The sequence below is a fragment of the Hemiscyllium ocellatum genome, chromosome 2 (genome assembly GCF_020745735.1).
Source record: "Hemiscyllium ocellatum isolate sHemOce1 chromosome 2, sHemOce1.pat.X.cur, whole genome shotgun sequence".
Classification (NCBI taxonomy): Eukaryota; Metazoa; Chordata; class Chondrichthyes; order Orectolobiformes; family Hemiscylliidae; genus Hemiscyllium; species Hemiscyllium ocellatum.
In genome coordinates, this window is record NC_083402.1 from 142,832,649 (window position 1) to 142,860,505 (window position 27,857).

At 42.7% G+C, this 27,857-nt stretch overlaps 1 protein-coding gene across 2 annotated transcripts in view; it reads left to right on the forward strand.

Moving 5' to 3' along the window:
* The window catches only part of focad (focadhesin), a 192,733-nt gene that overhangs the window by 93,692 nt on the left and 71,184 nt on the right, over window positions 1-27,857 (forward strand). For both annotated transcript variants that reach the window (XM_060841002.1, XM_060841010.1), the window contains 7 exons: window positions 3,783-3,875; window positions 9,312-9,400; window positions 10,160-10,201; window positions 11,773-11,881; window positions 12,380-12,496; window positions 14,585-14,823; window positions 26,700-26,789. In XM_060841002.1, the coding sequence (XP_060696985.1) occupies window positions 3,783-3,875; window positions 9,312-9,400; window positions 10,160-10,201; window positions 11,773-11,881; window positions 12,380-12,496; window positions 14,585-14,823; window positions 26,700-26,789 (779 nt within the window). The remainder of the gene's footprint in view (window positions 1-3,782; window positions 3,876-9,311; window positions 9,401-10,159; window positions 10,202-11,772; window positions 11,882-12,379; window positions 12,497-14,584; window positions 14,824-26,699; window positions 26,790-27,857) is intronic.

Below are 27,857 nucleotides of genomic sequence, written 5' to 3' on the forward strand. Positions count from 1 at the left end.
CGCACACACACACAGCCATCACATGGCAGCTTCAAGACCCATTATCAGATGCATTCCTCTTGCAGGTTTCTAGAATGAGCATTACTACCTCGGTAGGATGTAGCCAGCTCTACTTATGTAAATGTTGACAAAATGTGGATATTAGTTTGTAGTGTCGACACAATTGAGAGAGAGGAAGCGGATTGACTTATTCAAATGGCTCAACTTCTGATGCAGTTATTTGGAATTGTGTGGGCTCTCTGAGTTATATTTGCAAAAATAGCTGTTACGTTACTGAAATGGAATCACCAGTGAAAAGCAGCGTAAAGGTCTATATTTAAGCCACGAGTTCAAAATTATTACCTGCTTGTGGGAAAAGCTCAAAATTTGATCAAATTAGCAAAGACTATGATGTAACTTAAGTAACTATCAACAAATAGTAAGTTGCAATTTTTGTCATCAAATGAGGCAATGAATTTTCCAGAATGATCTGAACCAGTTATGCTTTTCTGAATTCCGTGGCTTTGAAGAGTAAATTTCCTAAATAGTTCAAGGCAGCATGCAAGAAAAATCGCCCTCGAGTTTCAGAACAGCTCCCGTTTGGAAAAGCTGTCCAAATTTCAGGGGAAACCCTATTTATGGATGTCTTTGTCATTAAAGTGCAAAAGGCTCATCGATGATGTGACAACTCTTTGTAGAGAAACCCCCTGCAGTCTCATCCCCTGCATTATCCTCATAGCCATCAACTATACTTTGGTCAGACACACATCCAGATTCTCTTTGAGGCCACTTAACATTTCTGCTACTATTAATACTTAACATTTTGTCAGCAGTGAGTTGCTGATCATTATCATTCCCTGTGTTTAGAAGCCAGTTCTTCCTCAGATCAGCCCACACCTCTGACCCAAAATGGAAAATGTGTGTCCCCTAGTCCTTAAACCATCACAGAAGGATGACAGTTTTTCTTGGTTCATCTTATTCAGTTTTAAAAAAAATTCACGGGATGAGGGCATCACTGACTGGACCAGCACTTAATTGCCCATCCCTAATTACCCAGAGGTTGAGTCACCCACATTGCTGTGGGTTTGGAGTCACATGTAGGCCAGACCAGGTAAGGATGGCAGTTTCCTTCCCTGAAGGAAATCAGTGAACGATATAGGTTTTTCCAATAATCAACAATGGATTCATAGTCATCAGTAGATCCTTAATTTCAGATTCTTTTATTGATTTCAAATTTCATCATTTGCCATGGTGGGATTTGAACCCAGGTCCCCAGAACATTGGCTGAGTTTCTGGATTAACAATCCTGTGATAATACCACTGACCATTGTCTCCCCGATCATGATCTATCACAATCTTGGAGAGTTCTATCAGATCTCCAGTCCACCCTGTGTCCTCCAAGTAGAACAACCCTAGCTTCTCCAACCTAATCTTGTAGCTAAAATTTCTTATCCTTGGAAGTATTCTTCTGCACCCTGTCAAGGGCCCTCACAACCTCCTTCAATTGTGGTGACTAGTGGCTCTACTGTTGTGACCTCACCATAATATTGTGAAGGATCAGCATCATCTCTCTGCTTTTGTACTCAATGCCACAAATTCTGAAGCTCCCAATATCCAACACTCTGTCATCTATTCTCTCTCAATGACCTACCACCTTCAAGCATCTGTACATGTGAACCCAAACATCCCTCTTGCTCATTCTTTCTGACTACGTCATTCAGTCAATGTTGTCTTTCCCTATGCTTTCTCCCAAACACACCATCTCATTCTTTTCCATCAGCAACTTAACTGCTCATTGTTCATCCCGATCTGTGTACTTCTGCAGTCAATTGGTATCATCAAAGTTTACCTTATTTACAGGTTTGGTATTGCCAGCCAATGTTAAAGTTTCACTCTGTTTTCCAATAATCAAGTCATTAGTTTGGAAATGTGTCAAAAACTTCCTTAAAATCCATATGCAGGACATTGACCTCTCCAACCTTCTCCATTTCTTCAAGAGAAATTCCATTTGGATTAGGCAAATACAAGATCCGTTCTTTACAAATCCATGCAGCCTCTCCTTACTTAATTCACATCATTCCCAAGGGCCCGTTTATTTGTTCTCCTTTATTATTGTTTTTAAAATCTTACCCAACGTTGATACTAAAATGACTCAGCTGTAGTTACTTGGAATATCCTTACCACCCTTCTCGAACAAAGGTGTTAGATTTCCCACGAACTAGTCCCCTGCTTCCTGTCCTGTATCTTGGGAAATTGGGAAGATTTTGCTATCCAATCTCACGTTCCTGGAATGCAAGCCACTTGGAGTCGACAGCTTAAACACTGTAGGCCCAGGCAACCTTTCCAGGGCATCTTGCCTATAAATTGTGACCCTCATCAAAAAATATGCTAGCCTTGGTCTCCTTCAAAGTATAAATTCTCCCCCATTGTCTCTAATATGCAATGAGCTGCCAGAGGAAGTGATGGAGACTGGTACAGTTACAATATTTAAAAGGCATCTGGGATGGGTATATGAATAGGAAGGGTTTAGAGAGATATGGGCCAAATTCTGGCAAATGGGTCCAGATTAATTTAGGATATCTGGTTGGCATGGATGAGTTGGACTGAAGGGTTTGTTTCTGTGCTGTACTATCCATGCTCCGTATCGAAAAGTGTGGCACTGGAAAAGCACAGCAGGTTAGGCATCATCCAAGCAGCAGGAGGGTCGATGTATCAGACATAAGTCCTTTATCAGGAATGTGATGAAGAGTTTATGCCTGAAAGTTTGGCTGTCCTGCCCCTCAGATGCTGCTTGACCTGCTATGCCTTTTCCAACACTGCACTTTTCGACTCTGACTCTCCAGCGTTTGCAGTCCTCACTTTCTCCTCTATGACCTACATGTCCTCTTTTATTAGAGGTCAGTTTGTCAGCACGAATTGGTTACAGTGCGATTGCCAAATTGTGGACATGGTTTGGATAACATGAGCTTTTCTACTGAACAAGTAGAGCAATTTTCTATTATCGATCTTCTACAGCGCGATTTTCCAAAGCGGTTTTCTCATAGCGTGATTTTCTGTAGTGTGAGGTTGTAGTGGAATGCAACTGTCACATCATAGCAGAGCATCCTGTACTGGCTTACTATTTACATGCTGTGAGGGGATTTGTGTTCCCTTTTGGGTTAATTGCCATTCTGTTCTCGTTCTCGTTCTCGTACATCTCTATTGTCATTTTATGAAAGATGATGGGGTAGAAAGAAAGGTTTATGCTGTAACTTATCAGGAAATGGTCAGTTAAACCAAATGCAATCACCTGAGAACTAGCAGTGGGGGGCTTTGATCAGCGTTGCCTTTGTTATTTGAGAAGTGTCAGCTTTGTGGTCTATTCAACCTCTGGGAAACCAGACCTTTGTAGAAGCTTCTTCAAGGGACACAAGGGCCTTTAGAAATTGTAAGTGTTTTGTTGGGAATTTTTCTGAGTCCAAGATAAACAGATCTGACAAGCTTTTCCTTTTCACAACAAAAATGAACACTCAAAAATATTTGAAAAATGCCCCACATTTCGTTGAGTCATTGACAGGGTTAACAAAAACAGACAGGAATTAACTCATGGTTTTTGCGTTATTGAAACTTTTACAAATGAATTAATAAACTTGATGACAATCAAAACTGTGAAGGTTGAAGCTAAGATGAGAATATTTGTTGCAATATCAGAGGCCAAAAGTGTGCACATTTGCTGATAATTGTTCTGACACTCTTAAATTTTTGATTTTGATGTGGTGCAAATGCAATGTGTTCCTTTTTCTAAGGATCTTTTTTCCTTCCAGGTGCCTATCCAACCTTCTGAATGGCATAAATCAATTTTACTTTCCCAGGCTTGGCTAGGTTTCATGGGGCGAACCTACCAAGCAGTTCTTCAGGTAACCATTAGACTTCTTGAGACTCGCCTCGATTCTTATTCAATTTCAATATGAAAGCTCAATATTCATGGTTTTACTTTGTTTTCTTTTACAGACGCAATGTTTTTTGAAATAGTATCTTATTTAACTTGGTTGCATTCAACGTGGTCCTGTTCATTCCATAGAGTTTAGATTCTGCTTGATTAGATTTTCAGAGCATGGTCTGTAAGTTTCATTGACCGAGATATCTCGATTCATGGATCTGACTGGCAGTGTTCCCCTTCAAGATTGCCCAGTTACTTACTAGCGAATTTTACAGCCGGATTTCAAAGCCTGTTTTGCCCTGTCCTGGATGCCACCGTTGTAGCAAAGTGACTAGGAATCCATTCAGTGCAGGATCAGCGTTAAGAGACCAAATCATTCCAGCAACGGTAGTTGCATGTTCCAGAAAGCTTGCAAAACCTCTTTGACAGACCTTGAGAGAAAGTCATTGTGTGAGTGGGGGAGGGAGTACAAAGGTAAAGGGATAGGGTGCTAGGTGGATGAGGTGCTAGGGTGGCAGGTGAGTGGGCAAGGGGATAGGAATCCAGGTATGTGGGTGAGGGTGATACATGAGGGTTCTGATGACAGCTGGGTGTGTGAGGGGATAGGTGGCATGTGAGAGGGTGGACGATAGGAACATGGGTTGGGGTTGCAGAGTTGGGTTGGGGATTAACCTTTGGATGGTGCAGAGGTGGAGTTGGCTGATATCAAGGAGTTCTGTGTCTCGGGGAGGGTCAGGTATCCATTGGCTAGTTACATCGCACGCATCCCACTTAGCTTTGTATCGTCTACAAATCTAGAAATGGCATATTTGGTTCCTACGCCCAAACAATTAATGTATATTGTGAACAGCTGCAGCTAAAGTATTGATCCTTGTGGTACCCCCACTAGTCACAGCTGCTAGTGCAAGACTGACCCATTTATTCCAGCACTCTGTTTTCTGTCTGTTCATCAATCATTAATCCATGCCAGTACATTACCTCCTATGCTGTGTGTTTTAATTTTCCAACCTGCCTCCTGTGGGGACTTGGTCAAAAGCTATTTGAAAGTTGACGTATTCAGTATCCATTGGTGCTCCTTGAGCAATTTCCTGGTAACATCCTCAAAAAAAACTCTAAATATTATTTCCTGTTTGTAATTCCACATTGTCTGTGCTCAATCCAGAACATAATCAACTAGTTGTGCATTAATCCAATCCTTTATCATAGACTTGTGGCATTTTCCTTCCTATTGAGAAAAGGCCAACAGGCCTGTAGTTCTGAGGGAGGGCCTCTTAATTCTGAAGAAGGGTCACTCGACCCAAAACATTAACTCTGATTTCCCTCCACAGATGCTGCCAGACCTGCTGAGCTTTTTCAGCAATTTTGATTTAGGTGTATAGTTCCAGTTTTCTTTCTCACTTGCTTTTGACAGAGGGATGACATTCATAAGCTTCAAGGTTGCATGAATCATGCCACGATCTGTAGGATTTTGGAAGATACAGGCAGTCCCCCTGGATTGCGAACAGATTTCGTTCCTGAGTCCGTCTGCAAGTTCATTTGTACTCAAGTGTCAGAACACGACACAGGAAGCTATGAAGTAGCCATTAATAAGTACAGGAAATGTTTGCAGGTCAAATCTTTAAAATGGCACCTCTTTAAACCGGGGACCCCTTGTATTCATCAATGGATTGACTAGCTGTGTAGCCACATCCTTCAATGCTCTCGAATAAAAATTGGGTCATGGAGATTTGTCAGATTTCAGCTCCATTAATTTTCACAGTATAATCTTCTCGCTGTTGTTTTCCTGAGCCACTTGGATCTCTGGTACTGGGAGATTTCAGGTATCACCTGTAGCAAAAGTTTGTACAGTGAACGCATTTAGTTTCTCTGCCGTTTCTGTATTTTGTCAGTGTTGAAATTTTCATCAAAATCTGGATGATTTCTGTCATTGGAATTTGGTGCAAAGGGGAAGTACAGGACTACGTTTTATAAAGTGCATCAACATGGCTGCAGGCAGACAGTACTTCTAGGGTATTGTTTGATCCAAGCATTTAAGCTTGATTTAAACTCTAATTAAATTGAACTTCTGGGATGGGTTCTCCTTCGGTCTTCTAAAGAAACTTTTATCCTTCATGGTTTGACTCAAATACTGCCACCGTTCTCTCTTCAAAGTGAAAACTTGAAGGGAAATTTCTTTAATTGCATAAAGGAAGTGTAGAATGATTTTTCTGTTCAATTGACCAGTTTCTGTATGATTAAAGATGTGGTACTCTGTCACAGGGTGGAGTTTTGTGTGTGATGCCGTGATTGGACACTGTAGACCACTCTCAAGTAGAATTAAGGCTGAGCCCCTTCATTTACACTGTGTCTCAAAAGAAATCTGTGGTGTCAATGAGACAAGTTAATAGTTTGCATCTTAATAAAATTTTTGCATCACCGAAAGCCAGGTATGCTATGCCAAATAATATATGGTGCCAATTTTAATACAGAGAGAAAATAGCACCTATATCTTGATATGAAACCATACCTCAACAATGGGGGAATCTAACTGCATGTTGCGGTTGTACAGGATGTTGGTGAGGCCACCTCTGGTGAACTGTGTACAATCCTGGTCACCCTGCTGTAGGAAGGATATTATTAAATTGGAGAGGCTGCAGAAAGGATTTATGAGGATGTTACTGGAAATGGAGGGTTTGAGTAATAGGGCAAGGCTGGATAGGCTGGGACATTTTTCATTGGAGCATAGGAGGTTCAAGGGTGACCTTTTGAGGCTTATATCATGAGGGGCATGGGTAAGATGAATAACAAAGGTTCTTTCCCTTGGCTAGGGGAGTTCAAAATTACAAGGCACGAATATAAGGGGGGGAAGGTGAAAGGTTTCAAAGGGATCTGAAGGGCAACTTCTTCACATAGAGAGTGGTTCCCACTTGGAATTGAAATGCCAGATGAAGTGGTAGATGCAGTTACAATATCTAAAGCACATTTGGACAAGTACATTAATAGGAAAGGTTTAGAGGGATAGGGGCCAAAAGCAGGTAAATGGGGCTAATTTACTTTGGGAAGCTCGGTCATCATGAACAAGTTGGATTGAAGGGACTATTTCCATGCTCTACAACTCTGTGGCCTGAAGTGGCAAGCTTTTGGTGGATTATTTGCTTAGCTAAAGGTTGTACACTGTGAACCTGTGTCATATTATCATTGTAGATATAATTTTGGCAGCAAGATAACAATAAATGAAGGGAAAAAAGTGTTCTGTTGCTAATTATGAGTGACATAATCAATTGAATTACTGTAATTATGCTTGATTTGCGGCCAACCAAGCAACCTGAGTATTTGACATTGTGATTGAAGTGGGCAACTGCACTGAAGTGTTTATCGGTCAGGTTGAATGCCTTTGTAGTTTGATTTATATTTTCTAATCTGTTAATTAAGATTAGACTCTTAAAGAGAGCAAAGAGGAGCAATCAGATAATTGTTATGGTACTGTTCACCACAGTCAAATTTATTTTGGTGGAGATAGAGTTAGGCCAGTCTGTGGAGTGTACTATTTTATTATTAAGTAACTACAAAGTGCATCAAGTGTCTGCCAGTTACTTGTGTTTGTGCTTGCTTTGCTGAATTTCCTGTTTTGAGTCAATTTTGATGAGTTGGGAAAATAGTTCAACAAATTTGGGTCTGATTTTGTTTTTAGATTTATATGTGGGTTCTCTCCTTTACATACACTGCCTGCTACACAAAAAGCTTGCTTATTTTCTGCTGAGAGTGATTAGAAACATTGAAACACAGAAATTAGGAGCAGGAGTAGTCCATTCAGCCCTTTGGACCTACTCCACCATTCAATATGATCATGTATGATGGTGGAGCAAGTTTGCAGGACTGAATGTTTTTATTTTGGATGCCAAGGTTACGTTGTAATTGTCCATGATTCAAGATTCCTCTTTAATGTTGTCAAGTCCTGAGGGCTGTACGTTTTGTTGATTGATGTGAACTTCAGCAGTTCATTTCTTCACAAGGCGTGAGATTTGAAAGAGTCGAAAAGTGTGGCGCTGGAAAAGCGCAGCAGGTCAGGCAGCATCCGAGGAGCAAGAGAGTTGACGTTTCAGGTATAAGCCCCTTTGAAAGACCTCCTTTATGATTGAGTGCCCTGTTTGTCTATTTTACATAAAAATAGTCTCACACATTTACAGCTGTGTTTTGCTTTTAATGCAGAGCTTTGCATGAACTAGATTTAAGTAAATCCAACTTGCAGATAGCAAACATATGCTTATATTTCAATCAAGGTGATATAGAATAGAATAGAATCCCTACAGTGTGGAAACAGGCCCTTCAGCCCAACAAGTCCATATCGACCATTGAAAAAATAATCCACTCAGACCCATTCCCGTACCCTACATTTACCTCTGACTAATGCACCTAACCTACACATCCCTGAACACTATGGGTAATTTAGCATGGCCAAATCACTTAACCTGCAAATCTTTGGACTATGGGAGGAAACTGGAGCACCCGGAGGAATCCCATGCAGAGACAGGGAGAATGTGCAAACCAGACAGACAGGTGCGTGTGCATACACGCACACGCACACGCACACGCACATGCACACACCTGCCCGAGGCTGGAATTGGACCCGGGTCCCTGGCGCTGTGAGGCAGCAGTGCTAACCACTGAGCCATCCTAATATGTTTGTCTGTAATTAAATTTTGTTGTGAAAAAGGAGATTTGGATATGGCTTCACTTTTACAGAGTTGCCATGTAAAGTCCAGCAATTAATCTTAAAAAAAAATTGACAGTAACATTCAACATTCCTAATCTCATCCAAGGAAGATTCTGCCATCGGCTCACTGAGTGCTCTTGGCTCCCAATGTTATCATGTCCGCTTGAGTGAAGCACCATGAAATCCAAGTGTTTTCACGATGTCAAGTACATTAGAACGTGAAGAAACAGGTTTACAGTGCCAGAAAGTGGAAGCTCATTTAATTCTGCTCTCAATTCTACTGTACTGCCTCAGCCATCATTTGTCATCCACTGGGCACCAAGTTGGACAAAGTATGACTTGGATTCCAGACTGGAATTGTACCATCAGAATGATCTCATGCTGAAAAGTCTGATACCTGCGCTGAGTTATACTCAAAAGCAATTGCCAAATCTCTTGTTCACTTCCATGTTGCCGATTACAGAATGGATTTGGCACCATTGAAGTTAACAAGCAGGTTGTGTTCCTTACATTTCCAGCTGGGAAAATGGCACATGTATAAGAAAGGAGGGTTATAGGAAATTGCCACATGCTGGTTTCCTTTTGAAGCACTTGCCTGCTTTGAAATGTATTCTGCCTCTCTCAGTGTCAACTGATGTACAGTTTCCTCCTGCCTGCAGTCACTGATTGCTAATAGTTTCATTGTGGGACGGAATGGTTGATTGATGTCTTTGTCTACAGGGGAGACAAGCTGAGCTGGAGATGCAGCAGAAGCATGGGAAAGATGATCCTGAAGAGCTGCAGTACAAGCAGTTTGTTTCCTGGCTCTGGTAGGTAAAGTTTAAACGCGCATTTATATGTTCGTTTTAAATTTTAGACAGCAACACTAATTTGTCACTTTGTGATTTGTCGTGTTGAAGAATTCCCAAATTGATATGCCCTCAAATTATATGCATTTTGTTTTGCACAAACTGGTGAACAATGAAGTATAATTTCATGTAAACAAAAACACTGTGAGCTGAATTAGTTCTGAGGATGCTGTTATCCATATTATGATCAATTCATGTTTACTGTAGGTATTTAAGTACTTGGGGCCATTTTCTGGTCACACATGCCTTTTACCTCACGTCTGTCCTAAGGTTTCATAGCTGTCTATTCAACAGTCTGCTAAGGGATGCCAGTTTTTAATGTGCACAGTGTGGTCCCTATGTAAGGGAAGACAACTCGACAAGGTGTCTTTGTATGTTTGCTTGCACCACATCAAGAATCATGCCACTTTGAAGATCAGCATCAGCCCAAACTCCGTTAATTGATCATAAAACACATAGAGCACTGCAGCACAATACAGGCCCTTCGGCCCTCGATGTTGTGCTGACTTTTTATCCTACTCTAAGGTCAAACTAACCTGCATACCCCACATTTTACTATCATCCATTTGTCTGTCCAAGAGTCGCTTAAATGTTCCTATAATACTGTTGTGAAAAGAAAAAATGTTGCTGTAATTTTAAAGAATGCTTTAATTAGTTCTGTAAGTAACTACATTGTCGATAGATATATCTTATCTTAACCCTGTTGTTTCTCTTTAACAGGGTCAGGGACCTGCTGACTGATGTAGTTAAATCAGCTTCAAAGTAAGTGATGTTTACATTATTTCACCGTTGCTGCATCCTGCTGGATTCTTGTTTTCTTTTACCTTGCTCCTTTTGTAAGTGTCCTTTACACAGAGCACTTAGGCCCTGGGGAAGCAAATATTTCTCAGACAAAATGAGGGCTGCAGATGCTGGAGATCCGAGTGGAAGAGTGTGGTGCTGGAAAAGCACAGCAGGTCCGTCAGCATCTGAGGAGCAAGAGAGTCAGCGTTTTGAGCCTCAGCTCTTCGCCAGGATTCCTGATGAACGGTTTATGCTCGAGACATTGACTCTCCTCTGATGCTGCCTGATTGGCTGTGCGTTTCCAGCACCACACTCTTCGAAGCAAATATTTCTATAAAGATGAAATGAGGCCAAGAACCACCCCCCCCCCCCCCCCAATTTTTAGAAAAATAAAGTTTTTGAAAGGAATTGACTTTAAATTTAAGACCCATTTCTTTCACTTTCTGATTACTTACTTGGATTTTTGTTGTTGATTTCTTTACAGAAGAGTGAGTTGTGCAGAATGAGGAATTGGTTTGGAGAAGATATTGATCCTGGTAGCAGGATTTGATTTAATTTATTGTGGTCGCATGTAGCTACTTACAGTGAAAAGCTTTGTCGTGCGAACATTGCAGGCAGATCATAGCAAACAAGGACATACAGATCACAGGGTGCTTAGACATACAGGTTACAACTACACAGGAGGTGTACACAGCAAGATCAGTGTTAGTAAAATCAAGATTATTTGAAGTGAGAAAGTCCATTCATCAGTGTAGTAAGAACAGGGAACAAGCTGTTCTTGAACCTGTCAGTGCATGTGTTCAAGTTTCTGTAGTTATAATTAACATGCACAGTTGCAATGACTTGATTACTCAGGAAAGTTTTGATTAAATTATTAAATAGTATTGGTATAATAATCTACCTGTCAATTCTAATTTGTGGATGAATGATTTACATCCATGTCTTTCTACCTTGAGCAACTTTTTTCAGCATAAAACAAACCCAGTTCACTTATCCCAAAGTCCCTGATCCAGAAAGCTTTCTATTCAAACCACATGTTTTAATCCTCATCCCCCTACCGCAAAACAAATCTCAGCCGTTCCTATGCTCTTTGGCATGGAGGTGCCGGTGTTGGACTGGGGTCGACAAAGTCAGAGTTTGCATGATACCAAGTTATGGTCCAACAGGTTTATTTAAAATAATGAGCTTTCTGAGCGCTGCTCCTTCATCAGGTGAAGTGGAAGGGGGTGTCCTGTGACTTGTGACTATGCTCTCTGAGTGAGTTCATAACTAATAGTTGCTCAAACATAAGCCATCATGACCTAGTTCAGATCGGACTCTAAGCGAAAATACACATTCAGACCTTTCCTGTGGTTGAATACAAACGGTAGTGCCAGAGTTAAAAGGATAATCTGCCAATCAAGAGCAGTGCTCTGTCCTCAGTTTCTCTTTCGAAAGAATGACTTGATTTATTGATTCATGGTGACTGTGTTTTTTTGTGAATTTTCTGTCTGACTGTTGCAGTGTGATGGCAGCAGGTTTAAAAACCAGAAACTCTGTGTGCTTAACAGGGACAGCCCTGTTGTGCAGGGGAATTCCATCCTCGCTTTGACTGGACTGGCTGTGACTGTGGCCAAATATGAAAGCAGCTTGCCCTCGGAAGCTCATGATGCACCAGAAGTAGGTTCATGCCATGATTTGTTTTGCTCGCTGTTTTCATGTTCTACTTGTTTTGCACATGCCGTCTGGTTGGAGAGGGCTTGTGCCTTGTTTGATTGGCAAATGTAGTGCAGTGACCCCTCCACTGCCTCTTGGTCCCACTTCTAAATCCGTTGAAGTATTCCTGTTTAGAGTCTACAATTGCAACTATCGTGTGCCTCCATAATGAATGGAGAGGGACTGGTCTTGGATAGAGCAGATTGAGAATTGTAACTGTAGTCCAGTGAAAAACTATTCATTCAAGCTGACAAGCAACTAAACAATTCTGTTAATAGATAATGTTCTTTTCATTAATCTTGCACTGGAGAAAGACATAAAGTCTCTTGTGTAGAAAATTGTTTTTGTCCTAGTCTCAGCACAACTGATGTTGATAAGATGCAGAGAAGTGAAGGCAGGGTCACGTCATATTGTGCTGTTTTCCCAGTCCACCGGTCACAATGTTGTTTGTTTTCTATATAGATTGGGGCTGACATTTTACCAACGGAGCACTGGACTTCAATGGTAGTGGAGACACTACTGAGCATAGTTGACAGTCACTATCGCCCAAAGGGGCGCATCTTTCCATGGTTTCAACATGTAAGTACTTTTCAAAGATCTTCATTAATGCATTTGCCAAACTGAGTAAATGAAGACAAGAGAATGTAACATCTTTATCATATGTTTGATAATTTCATGGCGAAATAGTGAGAATTTAGTCATGTTTCTGTATTTGTCAGCAGAAGGTAAAATAACAAAATCTGAAACCTTGGAAGCTTATGTTTGAAGAATTATTCTTACCTAAAATTAGCTCTTTCAGTGCGAAAATGGGTACTGTTGTCCAAAGCTACAGTGTCTTCATTGTATACAGTATAGATTATTCCTTCACAAACAAAATTTGAATTTACACACATCCAGTACAGTAACATGTCATCATTGGTGTGTTATGGACCAGACCAGACCCCACTAAATAGACTTGCACTGACTTGAAAGGTCGATGGAACATGCCACGTTCCTGATGTGATATAACTGTCAAACTACTTGACATTAAGCAGGACACCATTTATTTTAACACTGTAGTTAAAATACAAACCAAAGAAAGAGGAATTTAGAATCACTTACCAACTGGAAAATTTAACCGGACAATAGATGCAGTAACCATTACTAATTAACTGTTCCAATATAGTAACAAACCATAAAAACACCCCCTGGCAAAAAAGCAAATTCAGACACAGATTCTTACATGCAGTTCTCCCATGCGGGAGAAAAAAACATCAAGAGAAGATTGAGAGAAAATAGCAGCCAGAAGACATTCACTAAAGCTACCAACTCTTTTAAGGCTTCTGGTATTAAAACTAAACCCAAAACCTAAAAGAAAAATCTAGAAAGCCTGGTCAGTGAGAGCTGGCCGTACTCAGGCTGCTTCCATTGTTCCAGCTTTAAAAATCTACCCCAAGGCCTCAAAAATTGTTGACTTTCTTAGAGACAGCTGAACACCTCTGGATTCATGGTCATTATTAGGCTCTTAATTCCAGATATTTATTGAATTCAAATTCTACCATCTGCTGTGGTGGGATTCGAACCTGGGTCCTCAGAATGTTATCTGGGTCTCTGGATTAACAGTTCAGCAATTATACCACTAGGCCATTGCCTCCTCTCAAATGAAGGCAAGTGTCACATATACCATCTTAACCATCCTAAACTCCTGTCTTCAACCTTCTAGGATTTATGGATGTGCATAACCAAAGTCCCTTTGATCCTCTGTAGCTGCCAGAATCTTACCATTCACCATGTGCTCCCTTACCTTGTTTATCCTCCCAAAATACATCTCCTCTCACTTTTCAGGATTAAATTCCAATTGCTACTGTTCAGCCCATCTGACCAGCCCAGCCACATTGTGTTGGAGTCCAAGACCTGATGAAGGGCTTATGCCCGAAGCGTTGAATTTCCTATTCCTTGGATGCTGCCTAACCTGCTGTGCTTTAACCAGCAACACATTTTCAACTATCTTCATCACTGTTTACCACAACACCTACTTCTGTGCCCTCATTGCTGAGCGTGACAAAGTGAACATCTAGAGTCACGGAGTCAGTTAAGTTTCACTGAGCAGGGAGACTGGGCTATTGTTTAACTTCTCATCCAAAAGGCAACAAATCTGCTAACGTAGCTTTTCTTATGTACTCCTCTGTTCTTTCAGCCGAGATTAGGTTCTCTGGTTCTGACTGAAAGGTGAATGTGTTGTTAATCGGGGGATTTGCTGTGGTAGCAGCGAACATTGTAACTCCGCTTCATCACCCGTGCCATGGAGGTGCCAGATCACTGTCTTAGTTACATATTGGCACTGTTTCCAAGACAACTTCCGGGCTTGGTGGGGAGGGGTCAGGTCGGTGGTGCCACAATGGTGGTATTTAGTTATGTGAAAGGAATTAGCTTTGAATTGTTCCAGCAAAGAGACGTTTGGGAAATGTTTCTGTCACTCTGCATTCATAGGGGTTACAGTGTGATGACTCTGCAGCAATAACCTTGATATAATTCCTAGAATGCAGAAGAGCACCTTTAAGGGCTCCGTGTAGAGGGTTGATCAGACAAAAAAGTGTCAGCCTCGCCAAACACAGTGATGAAGTGAGAATGCTGCAGGGAGCAGGGTTCTATGTAGAGCTCACTAACACTGGTTTATGTCTCTGACAGAAATCCTACTCCGGGGAGAATACAGCCAGTGCCATAGCCCGCTCGTGCGCTGCCATGGCTTTGACCCTCCTAGTACCTGTCTTCATCACTTCACGCAAAGAGAGCATCGAAGAGGTCCTGGGCATTCTCATTGCAGGTCTACCAGGAAAACCGAATGCTGACACCTCCCAAGCTGTTCTGTTTCACATGGGATTAGCCGCAGGAATGTTCCTGAGTCGCCTGTACGAGGAGCGAATGAGGTAATTACAGGAGAGAGATGTTCGTTCTTTCAGGCATTCACAGCCATGTTCTGTAACATAGCAGCGACTAGCCAAGCACTGGCAGTACATTTTCCTTAATTAGGTCTGTGGTGTGAGTGAGCTTGCCTGGGCCAGCATTTAGTGGCCATCCCCTACTTGCTCCTTGCATTGGCTGACTTGTTATGGCCATTTCAAAGTCTTTAACCAGAAGGCAGATTTCCGTCCCTGAAGGGCATTAATGAACACCATGGGTTTTTGTATCAATCAACAAGGGTTAGTTACATTGTCCCCATTAGGCTGGCCTTTTTTCACATTACTTATTTTCAGGTATGCAAATTTGGTGACCTGCTGTGCTGGGATTTGAACCCATCACCCTGGTCATTATCCTAGTTCTCTGGATTTCTAATCAAGTGGCAATACCACTATATGCCACCACCTCCCCAGTAAGAAATAAGAAAGATACTTCTCTGTTATTGATGCTACAGTCTGTTAACAAGGTTCTTAAAATCTTCCAAGGTCTGCTTTTGCTTCAGCCCTTCATTATCATGTTTAGATTCCAATATTTAAATGGGACATCGGAGTGTTCTTTTCCTTTCTTCATTGTCATTAGCTATCCCTATTTGCCCCTATGAAGGTGTCTGTGATTTATTGCTGCAGTACATTTGATTAGATTAGATTACTTACAGTGTGGAAACAGGCCCTTCGGCCCAACAAGTCCACACCGACCCGCCGAAGCGCAACCCACCCATACCCCTACGTTTACCCCTTACCTAACACTACGGGCAATTTAGCGTGGCCAATTCACCTGACCCGCACATCTTTGGACTGTGGGAGGAAACCGGAGCACCCGGAGGAAACCCACGCAGACACGGGGAGAATGTGCAAACTCCACACAGTCTGTCGCCTGAGTCGGGAATTGAACCCGGGTCTCAGGCGCTGTGAGGCAGCAGTGCTAACCACTGTGCCACCGTGCCGCCCATTTGGTTTAGACACAACCACAGTATTATTAAGAAGACAGCTCCAGGAGGGGAACTTGCAAGTGGTCATAGAGCCATAGAATCCCTACAGCGTGGAAACAGGCCATTTGGCCCAACAAGCCCACACCAACCCTCCCGAGAGTAACCCGTCCAGAGCCATTCCCCTACCTTTTACTTTACACTTACCACTGACTAAGGAACACTGTGGGCAATTTAGCTTGGCCAGTTCACCTAACCTGCACATCTTTGGATTGTGGGAGGAAACTGGAGCACACAGACAAAACCCACGCAGACGCTGGGAGCATGTGCAAACTCCACACAGTGACCCGAAGCTGACTCCCTGGTGCTGTGAGGCAGCAGTGCTAACTACAGAGCCAAGTGGTGGTGGTCCCAGGGATCTGCTGTCCTGATCCTTCTAGATGGTAGAGACCATAGGTTCGGGAGGTGCTTTCAAAGGAGCATTGGCAAGTTTGTGCAGTGAATTTGTGAACGGCACGCACAAAAGTTGTGCAATGGGGATAAGAATAGAGATTGGGAGTGAGAGACCTGAGTTTGGTGAGTCGTGAATTAGGTTGTGTAGTCCGTCCCTGGATTACAGTCTGCAGTTGGTAAGGTTGAATTAGTCGATAAGGTTCACAAGGTCAGGAGAGCTCAGTCCCATGGAATGCTCCTCCTGCAATACATGGGAAATCAAGAACACTTCCAGTCTCCATGGTGACAGTGTATGCAGAAAGTGCCTTCAACTGCAGCTCCTAATTTGCCATATGAAGCAGCTGGAGTTGTGGATGGACTCTCTGTGGAGCATCCGTAAGGGTGAGGATGTCATGGATAACATGATTAGTGTGTTGGTCACACACCAGTGAGGGCTACAGCCAAAGGAGAATTGGGTAACCACCAGGAAAATGAGTAAGCGTGGGCAGCCAGAACAGGAGTCCCTGTGGGCCAGTACCCTCAAAAAGCATACCGTCCTGGGTCCTGTTGAGGAGGCCTCTCAGCCAGGTCAGTGGCAGCATAACTAGCATTATGGTACAGCAGGGAGGGTGGAAGATTAGGTGACCAGCAGTGAGCTGCAAGTGAAACTCCAGGACGGTGTGCTGCCTCTGTGGTGCCAGGATCATGTCTCTGAGCAGGCACAGAATATTCTGAAAGGGGAGGGTGAGCAGCCAGAGGGGGTGGTCCCTATTGATGCCAACGACATCGGCAGAAAGAGAAATGAGGTCCTGTACAGGGAGATCAGGGAGTTGGAAAGCAGCACTTCTAAGGTTGTGGTCTCCGGATTACTCCCTGTGCCATGTACCAGTGAGTTCAGAAATAGGAAGATAGTGCAATTATATAGGTGGCTGAAGAGTTGGTGAGGAAGGTATGTGGATCATAAATTAGATTACTTACAGTGTGGAAACAAGCCCTTCGGCCCAACAAGTCCGACCCGCCGAAGCGCAACCCACCCATACCCCTACGTTTACCACTTACCTAACATACGGGCAATTTAGCATGGCCAATTCACCTGACCCGCACATCTTTGGACTGTGGGAGGAAACCGGAGCACCCGGAGGAAACCCACGCAGACACCAGGAGAACGTGCAAACTCCACACAGTCAGTCGCCTGAGTCGGGAATTGAACCCGGGTCTCAGGCGCTGTGAGACAGCAGTGCTAACCACTGTGCCACCGTGCCGCCCAAATCATTGAGATGTTTTAGAACATAGAACATTACAGTGTAGCACAGGCCTTTCAGCCCTCGATGTGTCCACAGGTCAGTGCAACAATCAGAAGCCCATCTAACCTACACTATTCCATTTTCATCCATATCTTTATCCAGTGACCATTTAAATGCCTGTAAAGTTGGCCAGTCTACTACTGTCACAGGTAGGGCATTCCACGCCCTTATTACTCTCTGAGTAAAGAACCTACCTCTGACATCTGTCCTATATCTATCACCCCTCAATTTAAAGCTATGTCCCCTCACACTAGCCATCACCATCCGAGGAAAAAGACTCTCTCTCTCCACCATGTCTAACCTTCTGATTAGCTTAAATGTCTTAATTAAATGACCTCTCAACCTCCTTCTCTCTAATGAAAGCAGTCTCAATTTCCTCAGCCTTTCTTCATTAGACCTTCCCTTCATAACAGGAAACATCCTAGTAAATCTCTTTGGAACCCTTTCCAAAGCTTCCACATCCTTCCTATAATGTGGTGACCAGAACTGTATGCAATACTCCAAGTGCGGCTGCACCAGAGTTTTGTACAGCTGCAACATGACCTCGTGGCTCTGAAACTCAATCCCTCTACCAATAAAAGCTAACACACCGTATGCCTTCTTCACAACCCTATCAATTTGTGTGGCAACTTTCGGGAATCTATGTACATGGACACTGAGATCTCTTTGCTCATCTACACTACCAAGAATCTTACTATTAGCCCGGTGCTCCTTATTCCTGTTGCTCCTTCCAAAATGAATCACCTCACACTTTTCCACATTAAACCTCCATTTGCCACCTCACAGCCCAGTTCTGCAGCTTATTAATGTCCCTTTGTAACATGCAACATCCTACGGCGCTATCCACAACTCCACCGACCTCAGTGTCATCTGCAAATTTACTAACCCATCCTTCTATGCCCTCAGGCAGATCATTTCTGAAAATGACAAACAGCAGTGGCCCCAAAACAGAGTCTTGCAGTACACCACTAGTAACTGAACTCCAGGATGAACATTTCCCATCAACCACCACCCCCTGTCTTCCTACAGCTAACCGATTTCTGATCCAGGGCAGGTGGGATTTGTACAAAAAGGACAGATTGCCGCTAAACTGGAGGGGCATCAATATCCTGGCAGGAAGGTTTGCTGTTAACACTCAGGGGGGTTTAAATAAGTGTGGTAGGGCAGGAGTCAAAGCATTGGGTCAGCAAGTAAAGTGACTGAGGAGAGTCAGAGATTCAGGCTGGTAAAATGAAAAGGACAAACAGACAGAGAGTGACTATTGAACAGGGTGGGACTGGTGATCTGAAGTGTGTTTGTTTTAATATGAGGAATATGACAGGTCAGGCAAATGAACTTACAGCTTGGATTAATATGATGTGGCTATTACAGGGGAGAGGGACAAGACTGGCACCTTAATGTTCTGGGAACTGCATTAGGGACACTATCACAGCTGTACTGAGGGAGGGGACACCTTTGAGGGCTCATCCAGTGTATAGAGGCCAGGAATAGGAAGGGTTCAGTCACTTTGGGGTTGTACTACAGGTCTCCCAACAGCCAGAGATTGATAGAGGATCAGGTATATGGACAAGTTATGGGAAAATGTAAAACCAACAGAGTTGTTGAGGGTGATTTTAACTTCCTCTATATTGACTTGGCTCACTTAGTACAAGGGGTTTGGATGGGGGAGAGTTTGTTAGGTGTGTCCAGGAGGGTTTCTTGTAACAATATATAAATAGTCTGATTCAGAAAGGGGCCGTACTGGACCTGCTCCTGGGGAATGAGCCTGGCCAGGAGATGAAAGTTTAAGTAGGGGAGCATTTGGGAAACAGTGACCATAATTCTGTATTATGAAGGTCTAGGTGTGTACTGTATCTTTGAGAGAGAGGAAGCTGGCAAGGACTGACTGAAAGCACAGAATGTGCTGAACAACTTAAACATGTAAGATTTGATTGAAACAAATAGCTGGAGTTGTATTGCCATGGTACAAAAAACAAATTCAAATTTGGCCAATCAGCTTAAATTATGCCCCAGAGACCAAAACCCAATCGAATTTGAATTTTACTGTTGGGGATGACGTCAAACCAATGAAATGATCCAATGTTTTGGGGTTTAAAACCGGATATTTTGAACAGTTACGGATGAACAGCAAAGAACACCCACCAGTACAGCCTGCTAGCCAAGTAACCCTCTGAAAGGTACCTGTCCATGAGAAAAGTTGGGCAGCAGAATACTGAAGAAATGACAACCCAGGAAAATACAGAGGAAAATCTACAGAGGAGAATCCATGAAGTTAACTGGCTTTGAAACGTGATTTTTTTTGTAAATCTTAATTAGGGGTTTTTATCGGAGCAGTATTGTAGAGTGGGAGGTAAAAGATAGGTTTAAGAGAAAGGAGTTACAAACAGTTGTGGTTTTAATGTTCTCTGTTGGACTTAAAGAATAAAATTGTTCATTTTGACTTTTAACAAATGAAATCTGGGATAGCTCTTTGCCTCTTCAAATTTAACAGATTGCAGTGTGAAGTGAGCTTATCTGTGTGTTGGGTTTTAATTAGCAGAGGGGTTCCCCTATGTTGTAACATCTGTCGGTTTTAAGTCATTTGTGCATAAGGATGAGATTTGTCTTTGGGTGAAAGTACTAAACTGGGGGAAAACTAATTCCCACAATATTAGGCAGGAACTGGTGAATGAAGATTGTGGGCGGCTGTTTGAGGGTTCATCCGCATATGACATGAGAGAGTCTTTTAAAGGCCATTTGATTAGAGTTCCGGACCAGCATGCTCCTTTGAAAATGAAGGATAAGGATGGCAAGGCCCAGGAACCTTGGGTGACAAGAGAAATTGTGAGCGTAGAAGGAGGGATATGTGAGATTTAAGAAACTGAAGACACAGAGCCCTCAAAGCATACAGTGATAGCAGGAAAGAACTTAAACAAGGAATTCGGAGGGCCATATGGGACCATGAAACGTCTTTGGCAACCAGGATTAAAGTAAATCCCAAGGCAGTGTAAATATATATAAGGAGCAAAATGTTGGTTAGGGAAAGGATGGGTTCACTTAAGGAAAAGGTGGGAATTTATGCATGTAACTGGAGGAAGTGGGTGAGGTCCTTAACAAATAGTCAAACAGCACGGAATCAGACCTTTTGGTCTCACCAGTCCATGCCGAACATAATCCCAAAGTAAACTAGTCCCACCTGTCTTCGCTTGGTCCATATCCCTCCAAACATTTCTTATTCATGTACTAATCCAAATGTCTTTTTAACATTGTAACTCTACCTATATCCATCACTTAGACTGAAAGTTCATTCCACACACAAATCACTCTGTGTGAAAATAGACTATAAAAGAACCAAAATGAATCAAACTAAAAATCTAAGATGACTGAAAAGTAATAACTATAAGATTTCCAGAAGTTGGCTTGCAATCTCAGGTGCAGCTGCAAGATCCATGTTACTCTCAATCGACTACTTTTATGTTTTACTTTGCATCAGTATTCAAGAACATGGTGGATGGTGATTCTCAGGAGGAATATGTTGATATTCTGGGACACATCAGTATGAAAAAAAAAAGAGAGGTGTTGGGTGTTTTAAAATTGCACGAAGGTAGACACATTTCCATGACCTCTGTTAGAATCTATCCCAGAATGCTGTGGGAGGCAGGTCAAGAAATTGCTGGGGCCTTATACAAAATCTTTCTATCCTCTTTGATCACAGCAGAGGTCCCGAGGGGCTGGAGAATAGCCAACTTTGTTCCTTCATTTAATAAGATCAGCAGAGATAATCCAGGAAATTACAGTGCAGTGAGTCTTATATCAGCGGTTGGGAAATTACAGGAGAAGATTCTGAAGAATAGGCTTTACTCACATTTGGAAAAAATATGGACTTATGAGCGATAGGCAACATGGCTTCATGTAGGAAAGGTCATGTCTCACCAACTTGATTGAGTTTTCTGAGGAAGTGATGAAGATGATTGATGAGGGCAGCAGATGTTATCTGTATGGATTTTAGCAAGGCTTTGACAAGGTCTCTCATGGTAGGCTGATACAAAATATGAGGTCACATGGGATCCACAGTAAGCTGGTAAGATAGACACAGAACTGGCTTGGTCATGGAAGACAGAGAGTAGCAGTGGAAGGGCATTTTTTCTGACTGGAGATCTGTGACCAGTGGTGTTCCACAGGGATCGGTGCTGGGACACCTGTTGTATGTAATATGTCTATGAACGATTTAGAGGCGAATACAGGGCAGCCTGATTAGCAAGTTTACCAGATTAACACAAAGATTGGGGCAGCTGCTGGTGGATTACCAGAGGATACAGCAAGATATAGATAGGTTGGAGGCTTGGGCGGAGAAATGGCAGATGGAGTTTAACATGGACCAATGTGAGGTGATGTATTTTGGAAGATATAGTGCAGGAGGGAATCGTACATTAGCAGAACACTTGGTAGTATCAATGTACAAAGGAATCCAGGCCAACTGGTCCATAGTTCCCTGGAAGTGGTAAACCAAGTGGGCAACGTGGTCAAGCCATATGGCATCCTTGCCTTCATTGGTCAGGGCGTAGAACACAAAAACTGACAAGTCATGTTGCAGCTGTATCGAACTTTAGCTTGGCCACATTTAGAATATTGTGTACAGTTGTGGCCACCACATTACTAGAAGGGTGTGGAGAGTGCACAGAAATGATTCACCAGATGTTGGAGGATACTAACTATGACAAGAGATTGTACAAACTTGGTGAGATTTTGCTTGAAAGTTGGAGGATATGGGGTGACCTCATAGAAGTTTATAAAATTATGGGGGGGCATGGATAAAGTGGATAGTTGGAGTTTTTTTCCAAGGGTAGAAATGCCAATTACTTGGAGACACAGGTTAAAGGTAAAAGGAGATAAGTTTAAAAGAGATGTGAGAGGAAAGTTTTTTTTTTACACAGAGGATGGTAAGTGATGGGAATGTGCTGCCAGAGGAGGTCATGGAGTCACAGAGATGTACAACACGGAAACAGACCCTTCAGTCCAACTTGTCCATGCCAACTTAGATATCCTCAATTAATCTAGTTCCCATTTGTCAGCATCTGACCCACATCCCTCTAAACTCTTCCTATTCATGTGGCCATCCAGATGCTGTTGAAATGTTGGCGTGGTACCCACCACCTTTTCTGGCAGTTCATTCTATACATGCACCACCCTCAATGTGAAAAAGTTGCCCTTTGAGTCCCTTTTAAATCTTTCCCCTTTCTCATTAAATTTATGCCATCTAGTTTTGGACTACCATGGGAAAAAGACCTGGGCCCTTCACCCTATCCATGTCCCTCATAATTTTATTAACATCTATAAGGTCACCCCTCAGCCTCCGATGCTCCAGGGAAAACAGCCCCAGCCTATTCAGCCTCTCCCTATAGCTCAAACCTGCCAACCCTGGCAACATTCTTGCAAATCTTTTCTGATCTCTTTCATGTTTCACAACATCCTTCCTATAACAGGGAGACAGGAATTGCCTCACCAATGTCCTGTACAGCTGCAACATAACATTCCAAATCCTATACTCAATGCACTGATCAAAAAGGAAAGCATTCCAAATGCCGCCTTCACTATCCTATCGATCTGCAACTCCACCTTTAAGAAATGATGAACCTGTACCCCAATGTCTTTTTGTTCACTCCCCAGGACCTTACTATTAAGTGTGTAAGTCCTGCCCTGATTTGCCTTTCCAAAATGCAGCACCTCTCATTTATCTAAATTAAACTCCATCTGCCATTCCTCGGCCCATCTGATCAAGGTCCAATTGTACTGTAAGATAACCATCTTCACTGTCCATTACACCACCAATTTTGGTGTCATCTGCAAACAATCGCAAGACTTAAGAGGCATATTGATGGGTTTTTGGATGGGCAAGAAATAGAGGAATCTTAACCGTGTAGAGGCAAAAGATTTTTAATTTCGAAAGGCATCATGTGTTAGTGCAGGCTTGGTGGGCCGAAGGGCCTGTTCCTGTGTTGTATAGCTCTTTGAAAATTGAGTGATGACCTAGGAGAATGCTTTCACTGAACAAAGAACAAAGAAAATTTACAGCCCAGGAACAGGCCCTTTGGCCCTCCAAGCCTGAGCCGATCCAAATCTACTGTCTAAACCTGTCACCCAATTCCTAAGCATCTGTATCCCTCTGCTCCCCACCGACTCATGCCTCTGCTGGCAACGCGCTTCAGACACCCACCACCCTCTGTGTGAGGTACTTACCGCGTGTATCCCCCTTAAACTTTTCACCTCATACCTTGAAAGCGTGACCTCTCGTTATTGAATCCTTCACCCTGGGAAAAAGCTTACCTCTATCCACCCTGTCTATACCCTTGATGATTTTGTAAACCTCTATCAGGTCCCCTCTCAATCTCTATTTTTTTTTCTAATGAAAACAAATCTAACCTACTCAACCTCTCTTCATAGCTAGCACCTTCCATACCAGGCAACATCCTCGTAAACCTTCTCTGCACCCTCTCCAAAACATCCACATCCTTTTGGTAATGTGGCGAACAGAACTGTACACCGTATTCTAAATGCGGCCGAACCAATGTCTTGTACAATTTTTAATATGACTTGCCAGCTCTTATACTCCATATCCCGTCCAATGAAGGCAAGCATACCACATGTCTTCTTGACCACTTTATCCACCTGTGCAACAATCTTCAGGGTACAATGGACCTGCACTCCCAGATCTCTTTGCCTATCAACTTTTCCCAAGGCTCTTCCATTCATTGTATAATTTGCTCTAGAATTAGACTTCTAGCACCACTAATCCAGAAGCTGGTTTCCAGCATCTCCAGTCATTGTTTTTACCTCGTTGATTTTAACCTTACTGCGAATCCTCTTGCAAGGATGCCTGCCTTGAAGAAGTTTTCCTCCTCTCTCTACAAGAATCTCAGGGAGTCCCTCTCCTACGGCAACTCCCAGGTCATTTCCTCTGCCCTCAAGCTCTTCAACCATGTCCTGAACCAAACTCGGTACCACAACCACATTTGCTTCTACTTTCTCCCCAGCCCCACCTTCCTCTAGCTCATCTCTCCACGCTTCTGGCTCTCTGCCTTTGTTCCCGATGAAGGACTTTTGCCCGTAACGTCGATTTTACTGCTCCTCGGATGCTGCCTGAACTGCTGTGTTCTTCCAGCACCACTAATCCAGAATCTGGTTTCCAGCATCTGCAGGCATTGGTTTTACCTAAATGCATCACCTCACATTTGTCTGGATTGAAATCCATCTGCCACTTTTCTGCCCAACTCTCCAAACTGTCTATATCCTCCTGCATCCTTTGACAGTCCCCTATGCTTTCTGCTACTCCACCAATCTTCGTGTCATCTGCAAACTTGCTGATCATACCAACAGTGCCCTCTTCTAGATCATTTATGTATATTACAAACAACAGTGGCCCCAACACTGACCCCTGTGAGACACCACTGGTCACCTTTCTCCATTTCGAGAAACGCCCTTCAACTACTACTCTCTGTCTCCCGTTGCCCAACCAGTTCTTTATCCACCTAGCTAGAACACCCTGCACACTGTGTGACTTCACTTTCTCTATTAGTTTACCATGGGGAACCTTCTCAAACGCCTTACTGAAGTCCATGTATATGACATCTACAGCCCTTCCTTCATCTATCAACTTGGTTACTTCCTCAAAGAACTCTATTAAGTTGGTAAGGCACGATCTCCCCTGCACAAAACTATGTTGCCTATCACTGATAAGCCCATTCTTTTCTAAATAGATCCTATCCCTCAGTACCTTCTCCAGCAACTTTGCCACCACTGACGTCCGGCTCACTGGTCTGTAGTTGCTGAGAATATCCCTACTACCCTTCTTGTACAGGGGGACAACATGAGCCACCTTCCAGTCCTCCAGAACCTCACCTGTGTTTAAGGATGCCACGAAGATATTTGTCACGGCACCGGCTATTTCTTCTCTCGCCTCCCTCAGCAACCTGGGATAGATCCCATCCGGTCCTGGGGATTTGTCCACCTTAGTAACCCATAACCTACCCAACATATCTTTCCTACTTATGCCAACGTGATCCATTCTAATCAAACTTCTATCTCTAATCTCAACATTCATCATGTTCCTCTCCTCAGTGAACGCTGATGCAAAGTACTCATTCAGGATCTCACCCATTCTCTCAGGTTCGACACACAGCCTTCCTTCATTATCCTTGAGTGGACTAATTCTTTCTCTCGTTACCCACCTGCTTCTTATATAAGAATAAAATACTTTAGGATTCTCCTTAGTTCTGATCACTGAAGCTATTTCATGACCCCTTTTAACCTGCTTGATTCCTCGTTTAAGACTTGTCCTAGTCTTTCAATGTTCTTCCAGGGCCCATTCTGTTCTTAGCTGCCCAGACCTTATGTACGCTTCCCTTTTCCTCTTGGCTAGTCGTACAATTTCTCCTGTCACTGCATTTGTATAGCATCTTGAATCGGCAACAGATCTGAATTCACAGAAGTAAGCAATTAAGAATGAGAAGAAAGAAGAAGATATAAAATGTTAACTGGACTTCTTTGAAGTATGCATCACAATTTTCTTCCTCTCTTAGAGAGGGGTGAACGAAAGGGGGAGTATAATTTTAGTACAGGATTCCAGGTGGAAATTGACAGAATGTTAGATAATATTGAACTCTACAGGACAACGGTGTCTTTAATCATAACAGCCTGATGTTGTGGTGAGAATTGCTTACCTCTATTACATGGTGCTCTTTGAAGTCTTTTGCCGCATTCTCAGTATAAAGCAACCGGAAAGAGAAGTGAAGGTCAAAGCCATGTGACCATTACAATAACAAGGAAAATGCAGAAAAAAAATAAATCTTCAAAACTGTAGTCGTGAAAATCAGGGAATCATGATCTTAAGTACGTGACTGTTCTGTATTGCACTCTTCCCCCATGGAGATGCTGCAAACTGTGTTCAATAATGCATGAATCGAGAGGAATTTTGTGTGTAACCAAAGAGATGTATGCAAAAGAAGCCATTTAGAACCAGAGTTGTTGTTGAGTGCAGACTGTTTTTAACCCCTCCTGTCCTGTTGAAATTGATACCACTTCAGATTCTCGCGCACAGCATGCATTATTTCAAACTATTTCATGCTTGAATTTACGGAATGGACGATGTCAGTTTCTGAGCATGAGGTAATGTATTTGAACTTAATGTCTTCTGTCATCTTTTTGGCAGTGATGTCTCCGGGCAGAAGATGAATTTACTGCTTATGAAGTCACTGGATGCTCTGGAGAAAAGTTCATTTGATACCAGCTTGGAACACAAGTGCGGTTTGATTATCTTTCGTTTATTTTACCTTAAGGAATGGTTATAAATTCAGTAAGTGGTAACAATGAACTTGTCAGATATAAATTTTTTACAAGTTAAATTCAGCTGTTTCTTCATCTGTCAACAGCTGTTTCTACATTCTCTGAGCATCCAGTTCAAACTATTCTTGTTCTGTTTATAATACAAGGCATTCAGCAAATAATTCCTAAAATAAATAATATACACCCACAAATTAAGTGGGAAGGTGATCATCTGAATGTACAGTCTTAGCTCTGGCAAGTGGTATTGTGGCTGCTGTAACTGAATTCTAAGCTTGATGTTTGATGTGCTTTTGTGAGCTGTCCTAGAATTCTAGGTTTCGGTGTGTCAAGTCCGTACTGATCCAATGAAGTGCATCCCACCCAGACCCACCCCACTACCCTATCCCTGTAACCTTGCATTTCCCATGGCTAATGCACCTAGTCTGTACATCCCTGGCTACTATGGGCAATTTTTGCAAGGTTTGTGAAGGTTTGTAGCTCAGGTTGAGGTTTAGGGTGTAGGTTTGCTCGCTGAGCTGTAGGTTTGATATCCAGACGTTTCATTACCTGGCTAGGTAACATCATCAGTGGCGACCTCCAAGTGAAGCGAAGCTGTTGTCTCCTGCTTTCACATCTATCCTGGGGCAGGCTAAGTAAAGACATGCCAACGAATCCCTAGAGGCCTAGCACTCCAACCACAACGCCATAAACAAACGCATAGATCTAGATGCCATCTATCAACCCCTCAGAAAATGAACAGGAAATGACATCACCACAAACCCGAGGAACCCCATCCAGGAGAAAGATATAAATAGAAAGCAGGAGACAACAGCTTCGCTTCACTTGGAGGTCGCCACTGATGATGTTACCTAGCCAGGTAATGAAACGTCTGGATATCAAACCTACAGCTCAGCGAGCAAACCTACACCCTAAACTATGGGCAATTCCTAATGAAGGGCTTATGCCCAAAACATCAATTCTTCTGCTCCTCAGATGTTGCCTGACCTGCTGTGCTTTTCCAGTGCCACACTTTTCAACTTTGATC